The sequence below is a fragment of the Notamacropus eugenii genome, chromosome 1 (assembly GCF_028372415.1).
Source record: "Notamacropus eugenii isolate mMacEug1 chromosome 1, mMacEug1.pri_v2, whole genome shotgun sequence".
Lineage (NCBI taxonomy): Eukaryota > Metazoa > Chordata > Mammalia > Diprotodontia > Macropodidae > Notamacropus > Notamacropus eugenii.
Window position 1 is genome coordinate 87,422,758 of NC_092872.1, and position 18,722 is coordinate 87,441,479.

An 18,722-nucleotide genomic window follows, 5' to 3' on the forward strand; every position below is an offset into this window, starting at 1 on the left:
GACCTGGACCTCTGATTTTATTGGTATAGGAAACTTCCTCTACTAATACAGGCAAGTTGGTATGTTTTGTATAACTTCCTGTCTTAGAAAGTTGCCTAGACCACTGAGAGGTTAAGGGACTTTCCCAGGGTTACACAGCCAGTATGTGTCAGAGATGGAACTTGACCCATAACTCTGAGGCCAGCTCTCTTATTTGTCACACCACACCACCTCTCATCACAGAAGGAAGTAGTAATTTAGTGATGTAGGCAGCAACATTGAGAATCCAACTTTTTATGGCCCCTAGAACCAAAAGGTAAGATGTGCTCAAAATGATTCTTATGGATATGGTAAAAATCAGTGTTCAGAAAATGAACTGTTTGAATTGACAGATTAAGATCCTTTTTTAAAAAAACCTTGCTAAAACGTTTTCTACAGTGTATCAGCGTTCCTTTCTGCCTTAAAAAATAAACTATGCAGTACATGAATTTTTAAATTTTTTTTAATCTTAGATAATTTAGGATCTTATAAGGCTTTATAATTGTCATTATGAACATTACTTCTTGTACATTACTAATAGGTGTAGATGATTGGGCTGAATATCTGGAGTTGGTTTTTATCTCTAAGTTGTAAATAAGACTTATTGTTTTAAGTGCAAAGGAGAAAAAGAATCTGTTTAGTTGAGAGTTCTCATTAGGTGATTTATAATTAGTTAAGATTCAGGTGTTGTTGTAACAAGTTGGTGGCAACACTTTAAGGTTTAGTTTATTTAGACTACAAATTAAACCAGGATAAAAATAAAAAGGGCTGCCTATTGGGAATTAACCACATTTCATCACAGACTAATATTCATTTGAGGAAATGGAAATCTGACTATGCATTATTTAATTGTGAAGGAAGTTATATTTTGATCATTATGAAACTAAACTTTTTCCAAATAGAAATTTTTTTAAAATACAGAAGAATTATTTCTTATCCTTGTTTCAGGGTAAATTCAGGTGTTTCCAGGTATTTCAGTCCAGTTTCATAAAGAATTTACTGTTTGTGAAATGAATTTTTGTAAAACTTCAAAAATTATAATTTAGGAACTCCTTGGATGTTTTCTTACTTATCACCAAAACTTAAGAGGACAGTTCTAAGAATGTTTTTGCACTGCATTTCTAGTAAAAGCAGTGTATCTAAAGTCTCTCTTACAAAGTAGCCATTTGGAACTAAGCTCCACAGTTTAGGCATATCTAATGTATTCTTTTATTCAGATATTTATTGCTACTGTTTGTAGTGATATCAGTAGTGTTATTGTTTACATAGCACTTTTCTGCAAAGTTCTGTGTTGCAATTTTGCAAACATAGTACATGAACTTAAATGTGTAGTTGAAAGTTGTTTGACATTAACTTGTGTCCTAGAGGCATATGTCTTCCTCTCATCTAACATGAAGATTCTCTGACTTTTTTCAAGTTACCCAATGTCTCAGCCTCTGTTTATGCAATTAGAAAATGCCCAAATTGTTATTTCTCAGTGAACCTTTCCTCCAGCTTATCTCTCTCTTCAGGGGCACTTTCATTGAATTCCGAAATGGGATGTTAAATGTGTCCCCTGTTGGAAGAAGCTGCAGCCAGGAAGAACGACTTGAATTTTATGAACTAGATAAAGTAAGTCTTTCCTAAATGTCCTTGGCCAACTATTATACTTACAAAAGTGACCTATGATGCATTACTTCATTATCAAGAATAAAATAAGGAAAAAGATTTGTTCTTTTAAAATTACATTTCTAAAATCAAATTCAATCAGTAACTGGTGTTTTTTTCTACACAGAAAGAAAATATAAGGCAGAAATTTGTGACTGACCTGCAGAAAACATTTGAAGGAAAGGGCCTTACATTTTCTATAGGTATTTCTTATTTTAACTCCTATTTGGGATTTTGGTACCCTTTACCAGATATCTTGCTGTTGAGTTGTGTAAATATTTGTTAAGCCCCAGTTGTTTACAGAGCAGTGTAGACTAGATGTCAGTCAAAGTACAAAGTTTAAATGCCACTGTTTGGAGCCCAGTGAAGTTTATAATCTAGTAGGAGTATATGCTATATATACTCAGGTAACTAAAATACACTGTAACATATTATAAAAGCACATGAGCTTCCATCAGAGTCCTACTTCATTGCTTCATTATGTCATTGAAGGGGACTCTTTAAGATAATGCCAGCTGACTACAAACTCTGATAGATACCAAGTTAGAACAGCTTTAATTATGGGCCCTGTTCCATCATCCAAGGACTGGCCTACCGAGTTTAGAAAGCACTATCACCAGGTTGGCTACAGGACAATGAATTTTTCATTCAAAACAACCCTCAAAGACGAGGCAGTAGAGAAATGTACATCAGATAAAACACTCAAGAAAAGATGAAGTCACAGATCCTTGAAGTATTGAAGCAAGTCTTATTATATGTAATCATATGTAATAGGGTCCTATATTTGAGCATAATTATCTTCCTATGTAATCCTGTTTTTTATTTTATGCATTTGAAAACATGATTTTGAGAAGGGATTCGTAGGCTTTATCAGAATGCCAAAATAGTTCCCTACACAAAAGAAATTAGTTAAGAACCCTTGCCTTGCTCAGATCCATAGAATGCAAGTTCTAGCAGATCCTACTCCTTTGAAAATAAGTAAGGCCTGTCATTATAGCATTGTCCAAGAAACAGCTCAGCCAAATTCAGAGACACCATCTAGAGGTTGGTCACCAGGTACTAAATATTTTTGGCATTCACAACATAGAAAACTTTGTAGTGAGACATGGATGGGGTAGTGACATATCAGGGAGAGAGGACCCACACCAGAAGAACTGAGAATCTTTTGAAATAAGTCCATAAGAGAGGTGTGGAGTAGAAATCTGAGAAAAGAGAGGTAACATTTCCCATTGGAGAGGTCAGGCAAGGCTTATGGGAAGAGGTAAAACAGAAATGGAAATTTTTTTTTTTTGGTTTTTATTCCACAGTATAAATTCAGGAGAGGTAAAAATTCAGCAGGTCAAAGTGAGAAAACCCACATCTTCCTAAATCCAAGAGGTAAAAATCTCAGGGATAGATAACATTGTGAACAAAGGGACAGAGACTGGGAAATGCAGGATCGCATGAGGGGCAGTGAACAGTCTGTTTTTGACCAAAGTGTAGAATACATTTAGGGAAATGTTAAGAAATAAGGGTGAAACAGTAGATCAGTACCAGATTAAGGAAGACACCAAGTACCAGGCAAAAGAATTATGAACTTTACTCAGTAGAGAGCCATTGAAGGGATTTTATTAGAGGAAGGACATAATGGCCAGGTGAACCCTGAGGAAGAAAGCTTGACATCCCACCTCTGATACTTTCTACCACTGTCACTTTGGCCATGTCACATAACTTCCCTTGACTCCAGTTTTGTTATCTGTCAAATGAACAGTTGGAATAAGTTGCTTTTGGCCCCGTCCATCTTTAGACCCATGATCCAATGACTGCCAAAAGTGTTGAGTGATTTGAAGAGGCAGAAAATAAAGAAGGGAAGTGGCAATATTGGTAATTATACTTTTGAAGTGAGGCAGGAATTGGCTCAAACTTTAAGCTTTGGGTCAAGAGCATATAAACATTTTCAACTGAAAGGACAATTCAAAAGAGTCTTTTTTAATTTTTGAGAAGTCATGACATTTGTCCTCCAATTTTATACCTTTCCCATTTTCCACGATCTTTAAAACACCACTGACATTAACTCAGCAGTCACATCTCCCAGTAAATTCGGACCCAAATCTGGAGCAGGTAACTTAAATTCATCAAGGGCAACTAAGTACTCTGTTACTGTCTATCTCCTTGCTTATCATTGTGTCTCTACGCCTCAAATGAGATAACATCTAGAAAGCAAACCTTAAAGCACTATATAGATGTTAGCTATTATTGTCAATCATCCCATGTCTTTCCAACCGCAGCTCATTCTGAGCTTTAGTATTCCTCCCCTCATATTCATCTTATCTGGTCTCACTTCCATCTTCTGTACATTTCTTTTTAAAAGCTGAGTAGATTAATTCACTGTCCATCCACATCAGTCTTTTCAGAGAAATCCTATTTTTCTCCTCATTTGAATTGTTTCCCTTAGTGTTTTAAATATTTCATACTTGGGTATCTCCCAGTCCTCCAGGGCTGACTTAACCTGAAGTATTTTAGTCCATGAGATCCCACCTATCTCTTCTCTGAATCTCTTGAAGTCATCTTTCCCTAAATCTAGGATGTACATCAGACTCTTCTCCTTGATCATAATCTTTAGGAAAGAATGATCACTTACCTGGGGGATCCCACTGTTTGCATTCCAACAGCCAGTTGTTCCTTTACTGTTAATGAGAGTCAGATCCAGAATAGAATTTTCCTTTGTTGAGTCCTCTACTTTTTTTGAAGAATAGAATTATCGCTAATAAAGAAATTATTAATTGTTCTGCTTTTTGTTAGAGCTAAAGCTCTAGCAGAAGTCTGGATAATTTAAATTTTCTATATTCCTTTGTACCAGGTCCATGTGTTTCACAGTTGTTCCTCAAAAAGGTACTTATAGATCTAGTTTATTGAATGAGTAGATGTCAAAGATTGGAGCATTTGAAAACAGATTGACAATTACCTTGTTGGACACAAACAGTAACAAAGATTATGTTCTTTCTGCCATAGAGATATGGAGTACTTTTAACTTTTTTTTCATTATTTCATTATAAAAGCAGAAGCCACTCTTGCTCCTTCTTCAAATTAAGTTTATAAGTGTGTGTGTGTGTGTGTGTGTGTGTGTGTGTGTGTGTGTATCAGTTTAAAGTAGAAGCCTTTGACCACTTCCGTTTTTTCCTTTCCACCTGCTTGTTTCGCATCTCTTTGGATTTTTCCTGATAGACTATACTCAAACCCTTCCTTCTAAGGATGCTCAAAATTTTATAATGCTTGTTGGTTTGTTTTTGTTTTTTAACACTGTCATTCATTATCTCATTTGTGAGATACATGTGATGTAGAATTGTAGGTTTAGAATGGCAAAGGGTCTTAGAAGTCTAGTCCACTCTCATAACTTTACCAATGAGGGAAATGAGAGGTAAGTTAAGCCCAAGATCAGTAAGTGGCAAAGGTAGGATTTGAGTCAAGTTCCACTGGCTTCAGGGACAAAGAGCTTTTCCCTCCAGTACTTTTCCCACTTGTACCAATTTGCCTCTCCATCAGGGCAAGAATTAGTATCCCCATGTTACACAAATTTTGCTCAGAACTTACTGTGATGCTTCATCATGAAGTGATTCTCACTTCCAAAATTTGTCGAGGCCATGCTAATAGAGCACAAACAGTGGAAAGTACGCCTCCACCATGCTGGAAAGGTTTAGTCTATTTGAAACTCCTCCTGTATTCCCTCTTTCTGTCCTGGTGATCAGTAGTGTACATCAATGACAAAATCACTTCTAATTATCCTTCCTTTGACTTTCATCCAAAGACTCTCTGTCTTGTCCTCTGGTCACCTATTTGCTGTGTGTCTGTTTAAATAAAATATACCTTTCCAGAGCCATAATCCAGTTATGGGTATCATTCCACCAAGCCTCAGTGATGTTTTATTAGGTCATTCTTCTCTCTGTGCATTAGAACTTCTAGCTCTTTCTGTGTGTTGCCTAAACTTAGGGCTTTCACATATAGATGCTTGAGGCCATGGGTTTCACCGGTGACTCTCTTCTTGGATTTTGTCTCCTGTGAGTTTGCGAGTAGCTCAGGTGCTGTATTTTTCTCTTCATGGCTGCTCTGTATAGAATTGCGAGATGACTAACACATGCATTCTTTTCAGCCTTTGTTTGGTGTGCTCTGTTTCTGACCAGGAATCTTTTGGCCTTGTATTGTACTCCTCAATCTAGAAATCTAAATCCTGTCCTCGGACATCACCTTTTTACCAAACTGTTCACTTCTCTAATAGATTGTTCTCTTCTGCGTCCCTTCTCGTTAGTAGACAGAAATGAGGAGAATACTTGTGTTCGTGGGGTCTTCAGTTCCTCACCCAACACTCTGTAATTGTTGGTAATACTTTTTAGTTTCTTTCTGGGAGTGTCATTTGTGCCCCTGTGAATCGCCAGAATAATTAATAATCATCTATTTTTGATATGTATCAGAAGGTTCTCTTCATGTCTTAGATTCATGCCCAGGAAGACAGTAGACCTCTCTGCTGCTTTTGCGTCAACAGATAGGAGCTCCATACTCCTGAACGGGAAATCACCAACTAGTACTACTTTTCTTTTTCCTGTCTTTCTTATTGGATGATCTCTCACCTGAAAGAGAATCTGGGACTGCTCTGTCATCCTTATGGGACACGCAGTATCTTTCTACCTCAGTGCATCTAGTTCATTCCTCTTTCAAAAGAGCTGTTTTTAAATCTGTTTTTAAGGTTTAATAATACAGTGCCCCTTTCCTTCCTTTTCTCTTCTGTGTAATCCTCTCCCATTCTCCATCGTGCTAACAAGGGTGAGCCACCCAAGTCCTCCACCTCAGAACCCTTCTGTCTCCTTTAATGTGTTCTCCTATACCCTAACAACCTGGAGTGTGGGGAAGCATTCTCCCAGCCCCCTCACCTCCAGGAGGGAGGGAAGTCAGCCTACACTTAGAACACAGATAAGTCACTCTATTGTGGCAGAAACAAAAAAGCTGAACAGTCAGTGCAAGTCACTACACGATTTCTTCAACTCTCCAGAATAGTTGTCTTGAAACCACTTGGTGAATCCTTATATCTCAACCCTAAGCACCTGGGTAAAACCTTTCATTGCTCATTTATTCTGTCTCAAATCCACTCTACTGATTTACTTAATCTTCTGTTTATTCCACTTGCTTTTTTATCCTCTCCTTGGCTTGCCTTGTTTTGCCAATTACCTTCTTCTTAGTCTTTTTGACATTCTACTACCTAATTCTCCTGATGTCTCCTGAACTTAAGAAGCAGAATCTAGGTTTAGAGAGTCTTCTCCTTCAAATTTTCTTCCATTTCTCCTCTCCAGATTCAACTCCTCACCTCCCATCACTAGTCCAAACCTTTCCTTCTCCTTATTCCACCCAAAACCTTTGCTCCTTTGTTCCTTCCCCCACAGAAGCAGGAAGCCAGAGTTCTCATTTATGGGATTTGCTTTGAGCAAAGTTTATGAGTGTTGGTCTGCTACCCCATCTTTGGTCAGAATACCAGGACCTGATTGAATTCTATGGGAAAGATTGGAGCAAGTCAGAAAAAACACTTAGTTTTTTAGAATAAAATTTTAGAATAAAAATGTCAGCTTCTTTAAGTATGCTATTTTCTCTTGTCATGCTGATTAGTCATTACTTAAATCTTTCTCCCTTTTTCAGCCTTTGATGAGTGTTCTAGGTTAACAGTGCTAGAAATAGGGATCACAGTAAAATAAATTGGTGCTTAAGTATTCTCGCACCATAAGATGAACATTTTTATGATATATTTTTGTATCTTCTGATTTTAAAAAATTACGACTTTTAAATCAGTAACTTGTGGTTTTAAACAGTAACTTGTAGTTACTGGTTTAGCTCATTTTCATTTCTATGGCAATTTAAGCTGGATCTAAAACCTTCCCAAAAGCCATTTGCAGTTTGAGGTGTGTAAGTTTCATGGTGTTCTCCATTCAGTGTTGTTGTCACGTTTGTTATAAATGTACTTCATTTACTATCTGCTTGCTTGACAGCATTTAGATACAAATGCATTTCCTTCCATGAGTTGATCCTGCCTCATCGTAGGTAAATCAGATTCATCTGTAAAAGTGCAAAGTAGAATATTGGAAAATCACATCTGGCACTTTAAGTACTCTAGATTAGTAATTATATGTTGTTTAAAGATTACCTGTCAATGACTGTTTTTCACCTTTTTGGCTGTCTTTTATGCAGGAGGCCAAATAAGCTTTGATGTATTTCCCGATGGATGGGATAAGAGGTACTGTCTGAGACTTGTTGAAAATGATGGCTATAAGACCATTTATTTCTTTGGAGACAAAACCATGCCAGTAAGTATTAAAATATTTTTACAGTTGCTTTATTCTTACCATTTAACTCTAAGTAGAAAAAAAATTAATAAATGGGCTTTCTCCACATCAGAGCAGTGCTGAATACTTGATCATTCCTTTCGAGTTAGTAGCCGTGTTTAGGGATGATGCCAGTCACACCATTCCTAAGCATTTTCCTAGAAACTCATAGTTCTGGCCAAAAGAGAATTAGAAGGGAAGCACAGATGAGGCTTTCTATTTTAGCTAAATAATGTAAATTTCCACTGTAGGGAGAAGCAAAGCTGACTTAGATCTGTTTCAGTTTTAATCTTTAAATGTTGCCATTTTTTAGTTGCTTAACATTGTTTCAGTTCCAGTACTGTTGAAAATCTGCCCTTAGCCAAATCTGGTTTGCATGTTATAAAAATAGTATCTCATCTGTGTGTACTTTTTAAAAATTTTAACTTTTTTTAAAGTGCATAGGACTTAAAATAAGAAGAGACCTTAGAAACCATGTAGTCCAACCCCTTACAGAGGAGACAACCAAGACCCAGAGAGGTTCAAGTATCTTGCCCCAAATTGTACAAGTAGTGAATAGCAGAGGTGAGATTTGAGCTCAGGGCCTGTGACTCCAAATGCACTACTCTTTTTATTATACCTTGCTTCCATTTGCATAAGCTGTTTTGTGAAATCCTTCCTTGAAAATTAGACATGATTCGAGCCATATATTGGCAAGAAAGAATTTCCTTCAGAGGAATTGCCCTCCATTTTCTTTTTGTTCTTATGTGTGTGTATGGTCCCCACACCAAAGGTAGCATAGAAGGTAATTGAAAATAGCCAAGATTATGGAGAGAGGGAAGGGGAGAACCCAGTCTATCTTATTCCCCAGTTCCAGGCTGTTAAGGACCCTATGTTGTCTGGTGTAGAAGATTATTCTAAGGTATCACAACCAAACCATTGTATCAATAGGTTTATCTGGTTAGGCAGGCAACCAATGAACCATGCCTCTACCTCTGGCATGGAGAATGGACTGGCATTTAGCGTACCGTTTTGGAACTTAACTCCTGCTTGGGAATGTCCCTTGATAAACAGGCCAGCCAGGCCAAGATTTTAATGGCATCATTTACCCTGCAACCTATAATAGTCATCTTCCTATTCTATTATCCTCCAGACTGTCATAATAGTAATTGATTTTTCTTCCTTGACATTAAGGCAAATAGTATGAAATATAAGAAAAAAAAAGGTATTAATGGAATGTGGTTTGGCAGCGTGCATTACTTTCAAGTCTGTGTTTGTAACCACTTAGCATCATCCGTCTTAGAATTGAGGAAATTAATGAAGTGTTTTGCCATTGGCAATATAAGTCACTGAAAAAACCAGCCAACTTATATGGTGAAAAACTCATCCTTTGAGCTTTACCAATGTAGATTTTATGATAGACTTGGAAAGGATATGAAATATTATCTAGTCCAGCTCCTTCATTTGATAGATGAGGAAACTGAGGCCTTTAAAGGTGAAATTACTTGCCTACTCACATAGCTAGTTAGTGGCAGAATTAGAACTTTGAACCTCAGAACTTAAGTCATCTAATTCAGGGTCCTTTTTACTATTTCATATTGGATCATATACCATAATATGAATTGGGGGATGCAGTGTATGAGTGAGAGATTTGGGTGTGAGGGGTAAGGAGTGGTGTTTACCCTCCCTAAGAGGAGAACTTCAAGGCCTGTCTCTGGGAAGCTTTTCCTGACCAGCCCAGCCAGCTGGGATTTCCCTCTACTTGGCACTTCTCATCACTCACGTTGTTAATTATCTTTTTACATAGAGGCGCTGTCTTCCCGAATAGATTACCTTTAGAGGCAGAGCCCACATCTTACACTTCTTGATCTCTCACATCAAACACAGTACTTGGCGTGAATTAAGCACTCATACAGTGCTCGATTGCTTGAAGTGATTTGCCCAAAGCCTTATAGTTTGATAACAGAAGCTTCCTACATCTCCTGACTCTAGTTCAAGAAATACTATTTGATGGCATGTTTTAGAGAACCTTCCGGTGAAGTTAAATGAGAATAGTTTTGTTCTTTTCATCCTCATGAATGATGTATTTTCATTTAGATAAAATTGTGTACTTTATATGCTTCATGATGGTGAGTGGAAAAATTCATATATGACTGCTGGGTCTGGTTATTGAAATCATCTTCAGGATAATACTCATTTAATAGGTTCCATTTTAAAAATCCATTGCAAACTGTCACTATCTGATTTCATGCTATTTCTTTTTTTCAAAAACAACTAGGAAGTATAATTATATTCTATTCAGATGCTAAGTAACTGTAAGAAGCTTACTCATACCTGCCTACTAAATGTCATTTTCTTTCATATTGAAAAAAAGAAGAACTTGTTAAAGACTACAAAAGCTTACTTTGTTGGAAGGATGGCCTTTGGATAGTCATCTGAAAGGGTCTCATTTTTGTTTATTCCACTTCACAAAACAGAATCTAATTCTTGAGACCAGCAAAAATCAGCTTCAGATGTTTTTTCTAGCTCTTACTCGGAGCACTCACCTTTCCCATTTCAGGGTCATTCCCACTCTCCATTCTTTCCTACCTAAGTACCACCCATACCTCAGTTTGCAAACCCTTTATCCTTCATTCCGGCAGCAATCAGGGTCTGTCTTTGGGTTCCGTACCTCACTCCTTACAGTGACTGCGAACTGTTTGTATCCCACCCCCCAAAGACACACTTAACCGAAAATGACCTTTGTGTAAACCCTCTTTGTCAGCACCAGCTTCTCCTTCCCACTGATCATAGAAAGAGATTTCAGCTATTTACCAAAATTAATCCTTCAGCTTTTGATACCATTCCCTCATGACTCTCTACCCCCTTGTTCCAGCAGTCATTTCCTCGCTCTCATGGCATCTTTGCGTCTAGCCAACAAATACGTTGAGGTTTTCTCATTCTCCCTCCCACAAAAGCCACTCCTTAGCATTTCTCTTCTGTGACTATGCCAACACCTGATGCCTCTATTTCTTCAGTACTCACTGTCACTTTGACCCCTTGCAGTCGCTCTTGACACTACTGAAATTCCCTGTATTTAGGTATTTGCTTGTCTCCATTAGGATATGTGCTCCTTGAGGGCAGGAACTGTTTTTTTCCTTACTTTGTATCTCCATCACTTTTAGCATGGTGCCTGGCACATAAAATTAGCACTCACTGAATATTTTGTGTACTGACTGATTTCTCTAAGGTCACCAGAAAACTCCTAATAACCAAATCCAGGTAGTTTTTTTCCAGTCCTTTTATACTGTTGATAGCCCCCTACTACTGGATGCTGTCCTCTTTGTTGTTTTCAAACACCATGCTCTACTGAGTCACCTCTCTCCCTGATCTCCCTCTTTGTGTCTTTAACTGGCTTATTATTCCTATATAACCTGCTAATGTGGACATTCCACAAGTTTCTGTCTTTGGTTCTCCTCTTTTTTCTTCACACTCTAGAGGTGCTGTGGTAATATCATTTGCATCTTTGACTTTAACCACCACCTTTAGGCAAACAATTCCCATATCTAACTTCTGTCCAGGCTTCTAATCTATACCAACTTCTCCTACTGTCCTTAGGACTTTTCCACCTGGATGTCCCCCTAATGTCCCAGATAGAAACAAAACAGTTCATTATTTTCTCCCCAGAACCTGCTCCTCTTTCTGATTTCACCACTGAATTCTGTTGTACCACCATTCACTTAGTTTTCCCTGTTTGTAACTAGGGTTTTTTTATTTTCTCACCTTGCATATATAATCATGAGAACATAAGATCATAGAATTAGAGCTGGAAAGGTCCTTATTAGGTTATGAATTCTAAACTTTCATTCTGCAAATGAAGAAACTGCAGCTCATAGAAGTACAAAGCAGCATGTATAGCTCTAAGTAAACTGAGGTAGTAGGAGAAGGTAAAGGAAATTGATTTTTGAATCAGCTTTTACTTTTAAAAATGCTCTTTCGTAGGAGTATTGGTCATCAACAACGACTGAACCTTCTTTGAGTATTGCTGTAAGGTCGATGAACTGAGGTTTTTTTTAATGTCTTTACTTGCTATAGAGAAATGTATCAGGATTAACAAGAGATACCAGTTCAGACTTCCTTAGAAAGATTTTCAAGAGATCTAGGTGATTTTTATCATTTCAGAAAGCTCTCCTAACTTCTAAGATCTTCAGCTAGTCTGTGATCTCATCAATGCAGGTAATCCCTCAGACAAAGATCCCCAGCCATCCACGCCTTTTCATCCCACGTGACTCTCTTTCATGTCCTGCTATATCATGTTTCCACAGGGGTCCATGAGTGTGCTGTACTGCTTTTAACACTGCATTTATTCCAGAAGGCACATGGGCTATCATTCTTGCTACAGTACCAGCCCACCTCCTTTCCTGGCCATATACTTTTTGGATAATATGTTTTCATCCTGTTTCCTCTGCTCATTCCTTCATTGATAACAAGTTAGGTTAATTCCACCTCCCATGCATCTTTCCATTGACTTTTTAGGTGATCTGCAGCATTAATTCCTGAGAAACTCATATCCATGTGTCACATTTACATATCAGGATCATAAGAAAGCTGGCATTAAGAAGATAAGAGCTTGCGGTCATTAAAGTACTGTGCAGTTTCCCAAAGGCAATCCTACCCCATCTTTTTCTATTTACTTTTTGGCCCAGCCCATTAGACATCAGCAGTGTTATTTCCAATATAAATGTACTGATGGATCAGCATTATGGGTTGTCCAACGGCATACCCTTGTCTAAACCAAGGATTGATAATCATTCTGTCAGGGACCCTTTTGACAATCTGATGAAATCTGTCGACTCCCTTTCTCACAGTTATATTTTTAAATGCATAAAATAAAAATTACAAAGGAAACCAATTACATTGGAATAAAGATGTAACATTTATGGATCCCCTGAAATCAGTTTCCGGTGAAGAAACAATCACTGGCCTAGACAATTGTTATTCTTTATCCACTTGATTTTTTCCTGTGTGGATAGTTAAATTGAAACCTTTTTAATGATTTTGGATCTCATTTAGGAAACTCTTCTTTGAGAGTTTAATTTAATCAGCATAACATCATCCTCAAGCAGGAGTTTTTAGAGGACCTTGCCATCTATAGGAATCCCTCTTAAATTTGTACCCTGACCTGAATGGCTTTCACAGTGTTTATAGATGGACTGAAAACTGCACGACACTTTTGACTTTGACTGAACTTTTTCTCCACTCTTCCATTGTCACTGTAGAAATAGAAAGAGATGGACTTGATAAGGCTAGGGGCTGTTTTTGTTCATTTTTGTTTCATGAGTTGCCATTACCTTCTAAGAAAGCAAGCAAGGTTGTTGATTTAATATTGAATGTTTATTACCATGACTATTATTAGTTTTAGGTCAGTTATTTAAATAAGTTGTATTTCCTCTGAGACTCAAAGACATTGTGCACAAATACTCTATAAAGTAAGATCATAGGAAATAGAACTAGAAGGGATTTCTATGCAGCAACCTTCAGTAAGCCCCTACTAGGTGCTAGAGATACAAGGACCTTATATTTTACTTGAGCAGTACATCTTACACACAAGTAATTACAGATTACATGTGAAACAATACGAAGTAATTTTTTTCACCTTCAGAAAGGTTTATTAACCTTTTTGGTATATAATGGACCCTATGGACCTCTTCTCAAAATAATATTTTTAAGTGCACAAAATAAAATCCATAGCATTAAAAGGGGAATCAATAGCATTTTAGTTATCAAATTACTAAGTTACAGTTTTCAAATATTAAAAAATCAAGTTCAGTGGACCCCAATTTAAGAAGCTCTAGCATATAAACTGGCATTATCACTTAACTTTTCATAGATGGGTATGTGCATGTATCTCTGTTTCAATGTGTCTTTTTTCTTTCTTTTTTTTTTGCTATTTTTAGTTTTGAACATTCACTTCCATAAGTCTTAAATTTTCTCCCCCTCCTTCCACCTTCCCTCCCCAAGATGGCCAGCAATCCAATATATGCTCTACATATACAATCCTATTAAACATTTTCACTTTAGTCATGTTGTATAGAAGAATTAGAATGAATGGAAGAAACCATAAGAAAGAAAAAACAAAAAAAAGAAAATTAGTCTGCTTCACTCTACATTCAGACTCTATAGTTCTTTCTCTGGATGTTGATGGTATTTTCCATGATGAGTCCTTTGGAATTGTTTTAGGTCTTTGCATTGCTGAGAAGGGCTAAGTCTCAAAATCAGTCATCGCAGACTGTGGCTGTTACTGTGTACAATGTTCCCCTGGTTCTTCTCCCTTCGCTCATCATCAGTTCGTATAAGTCTTTTCAGGTTTTTCTGAAGTCTGCCTGTTCATCGTTTCTTATAGCATAATAGTATTCCAGTACATTCATATACCACAACTTATTCAGCCATTTCCCAATTGATGAATACAAAGTAATTTCAAAAGAGGTTCCTGACAACCTGGGAGAATCTGCCTTTGAGTCAGAGGAAAACAGCTGAGCTAAGCCTTGAAGCAAACTGAAGATTTCTACAGATGGGGAGGTAAGGAGGGAGTATATTCCTGAATGAGGGGTAAAGGACATAGACATCATGCTGTCCAGTGCTTTCAGCTTACAGATGAGGAAAGTGAAAAGAAGTGAAGCTCCTACTTCTGTCTCATGTAAATATTAAGTAGGAGAGCTGGGATTTGAATTCAGGTTTATTACCATTTCCCTACATCCCATGTTGTCAGACTCTCAAAGAAATAAGGCCACTAAAATGCCCTGTAGGCATATTGACTTAGAAAGCCACATATTAACATTCTATTGTATTTTTATTTTGTTAAATATTTCCCAGTTACATTCTTAATCTGGTTCCAGCAGCACTGAGTAGTTCTGTAAAGCCCCTGGGCCACACCAGGCTGTTTTGACTTCATGTTGACTATAGGATAAAATAAACCAACATTTAACGCTCTCTACCATCTGGCTGCAACTTATCTTTCCAACTGTAATTTATTTTCCTTTTGTTCACACACATTACATTCCACCCAAAATGGACTTGTTTCCTGAACTCAGTGCACTATCTCCTGTCTCCATGCATTTGTGTAGACTGTACCTCCTGCCTAAAAAAGGTTCCCATCTCATCACTTTTCAGAGTTCTTCCTTTTTTTTTTTTTTTAAGGTTTCTGTCACATACTACCCCCTCCTCTGTGATTTCCCCCTCAAGTGAAAGTGTCCTCTCCCTTCTACAGTTTCTAAGAGCATTTTGTAGGGTTTGCTTCTTGGTAGCCATCATACCCAAATTTGTATTATATTATACTTACTTGTGTATGTGTTTGCTTTACCCCCAGTAAAAGCAAATTCATTGAGGCCAAGGATTGTCATTTTTAACTTGTAGCTCCCATAATGGGCACATTGAGCTAGACACTCCTAGGTGCCTAATAAATGTTTGTTGAATCAATGAGTGAATCCAAGTCCTAGGATGCCTCCCTTTCACCTGCTCGCCCCACACACACACACCTGGTATGTCTGTACTTGTCTAAGGTGTATCACATGTAAAATAGCAGTGACAGGAGTAGAAGCCAGATATTTTGACTCCAAATCCACTTGCTGCCTTGCTGCCAGAAATTAATGCGAATTTCAAAAAAAAAAAAAAAAAAGAGAGACAGATTATGGCTGAGGGGATCATGGGATTTTGAGCTGGAAGGGACCTAGTCCAGTTCCCTCATTTTATAGATAAGAGAATAAGATAGCTTATGCTTTTAAAAACTGACATTAAAAGTAAGTCTTTGATGTTGCAGGTGATTTTACTGCACACATTTTTCTTTTTTTAAAAAACATTTCCCCCTTCCCTCTTCCCAAAAGGCAGTGGCAGGTATAGATTAAAAGAGTAATAAAGATTATTCCAGAAGGCCTTACCTGAAATTTGAGCTTTGCTGATTGATATCCAATCCAAGAAACTTTTGATACTTTATACATAACAAACAACTTAAGCCCTATCATTGAGCAGGTGGCCAATTTAGCTGCTCATGAATCTAAACCTTATTTCTACCACTAAATTGTTCTTTGGCCTTGGATGGAAAGTTTGTTCAATAAAAGCACGTAGGATCATGGGATTTAGAGCTAGAAAGGACCTTAGTGACTAAAAAATCCACCCCACTCTTTTCTAGCTGAGGAAAAGGCCAAGAGAGGCAAAGTCATCTGCACAAGGTCACATCAACTACAGACCTTAGAGGAGTATAATAGTGAGTGAGAGCATGCTGCTGCAGCAGGACTTTACATTTGTGTGATAATTCACAAAGCCCTTTTAACATTTGTCTCATCTGATCCTTATAGAACAGTTAGAGTTAGGATAGTGCCGTCCACATTTTAGAGATGAGGGTGCTATGGCAGAGATAGGACTCCTCCCCATCTTGTTCCAAGTCAAGTAATCTTATGGTAGATACAGAATAGGGAGATTATTCAGTGGTTACTGTGGAAAAACTTTACTGAAAGTTTGTGAAACAAAACTCACATTGTGGCTGATTGAAAAGTTATGTTAGCAAGTCAACAAACAACTGCCCAGCACTTGGTGTATTTACTTTCTCCAGTGTTTCCCAAGAACAACTGTATTTCCATCATACTATGACAACTGTAAGATAAATAGGCATTGAACAGCCTCCAGGGAATTAATAACACCACCCAGTTCTGTTTGCTCTAGTTCTTCCAATTCAGTGGGAAGCGGGCTTTTGCCAGGCTCACTGTGCATGGTCTTTTGCAGTGAGGAGGGGAAAGCATGAACTGTTAAACTTGACTATAATTGTTTTGTTGAAATAAATCTGCCAACTCTTAGTTATCACCAAGCATCTATGTACTTCTAAACCATCTGTTGCACTATAGAAACAAATATTCTTCAGTACCGTGAGCTAAATGAAAGCTAGTATGTAATAGAAAGCTAAAGCAGGAATCAAAAGATCTATGACTTTCTCCTAGTTCCACCACTAAACAAACACAGCCTGTCTGACTTTGATGCTCATGTTGAGTGAAGGACCACATGCATGTCTCATTTCCTCTTCCAGGATCCATTTCCTTCTCTATAAAATGAGGGTATTACTGGATGGTGTCGTTTTGACATTCTGTACAGTCATCTTCCTCATGAATTATAATTAGTTTCATAATGGTGTTCTACTACTCAAATTATCAAGAGCAGATGCAAATGTTGGAAGAAAAAATCAAAGAACCCATTTCCTCAGTACCACCAACTCTCACCAAATAGCAAATATTGAGTTCTCTCTATTCTCTAGGCTTTTAAATATTAATAAGCTGATTTCACTGATAGATTATTGCTAGCCCAAATATATCAGACTCACTAAAGGTAATATAAGCTCTTCTCTTCATCTTCCCCTTATTTGTCATTCTTTTTTTTTAATTTTCTAAGAGGCAAGTATTTCTAAGTTAAATCTATCCTTCCTATTAATCCCCCTCCGCAGACCAAATTTTAAAACGAAACAGTGAAAACAAATCCCTTTATACATATTTAGTCCAGCAAAACACACTCCCACATTAGCGGTCTAAAACTATATTTCTCTGCAACTAAAGTTTATCCCCTCTCCATCAGGAGGTGAGATATTTCATCATTCTTTTGGACTCCAGGTTTATCATTGTACTCATCGCAGTCTTTGTGTTTTCATCATTGAGTAAACTGTTCTGGTGGTTTTACTCATTTTGCTTTGCATCAGTTCATAAAGGTCTTTTCAGGTGTCATTTTTAAGGACACAGTAATATTCAGTTACATCCACATACCACCATTTGTTTAGCCTTTCCCCAAGAGCCTCTCAGATTTCTTTGAAGGTGCATTTGTACATTTGTGACTTTCTTTTACCAAAAAGTCCCTTCACCCCACCTCTGCCAATATAGGGAAGTGATAGCTAATGGGCAGGCAGATCCCAGGTTAGATATATCTCCTGCCCTTTACAGCTCCAGGCTTTATTCTTTTGGAAACTGCCCATCTTACCCATCCGCAATCCTCAAACCCTGTCCCTTTTCTGGCATGCAAGAGGAATACTACCACAGGAAGGAAAACCTAATAATAGCTTATGCAGGAAGTGAAGAAGGACAAAAAATTTGAAGTCCCCTCCTTGAAAAGGAAAGCCAGGAACCATTGAGGTTCAGTTGTTTTGTAATGTAAATGTTACATTTAAGCCCTAACTGAGAACATGGCAGAGGTATTGGGCAATGGCACCCTCTTTCCAGAACAGATGTTTTTAGGGGCATTTTAGCCCTCCCATGTCACAGGTTTTCCTTGAGCATATTAAGTGCCCAGTTGTGCATGGCATGTCAGTAAGTTAAAAAATGAACCTACCTCTATCTCTCTCTGTCCTGAAATATACCATAGAACATCTATAAAACTGCCCTACTTTTCACATGTATGAAAATACTGGCTGTGTAGGTAGATAACATACAAGCGGTGGTTTTTCATACCAAGAAAGTATGATCAGAGCTCTTCTCTTTTCTTCATCCTTCTCTTCCTAACTGATCCATGTAAATGCCCAGGTCCTAAAATTGCCTTCACTGTTTATGGTACTTTAACTGGTTAATACAAGCTGTAAGTATATTTTTACCCGAAGGGCAACTGTAAGATGATATGTATACAGCCTTTCAGCTTACGTTATGTTGGAAAAGAAGTTCTGAAAAAAGGCACAAACAGGCCAAATTATGTTTCTATCATATGAAATTTAATATATGCTTTAAAAAACTATAATCTTGT

General features: G+C 37.5%; 1 protein-coding gene across 3 annotated transcripts in view; it reads left to right on the plus strand.

Moving 5' to 3' along the window:
• PMM2 (phosphomannomutase 2) overlaps positions 1-18,722 on the plus strand; it is a 31,400-nt gene that overhangs the window by 9,246 nt on the left and 3,432 nt on the right. For all 3 annotated transcript variants that reach the window (XM_072608722.1, XM_072608704.1, XM_072608713.1), the window contains exons 5-7: positions 1,530-1,629; positions 1,793-1,868; positions 7,870-7,985. In XM_072608722.1, coding sequence (XP_072464823.1) covers positions 1,530-1,629; positions 1,793-1,868; positions 7,870-7,985 — 292 coding nt within the window. The remainder of the gene's footprint in view (positions 1-1,529; positions 1,630-1,792; positions 1,869-7,869; positions 7,986-18,722) is intronic.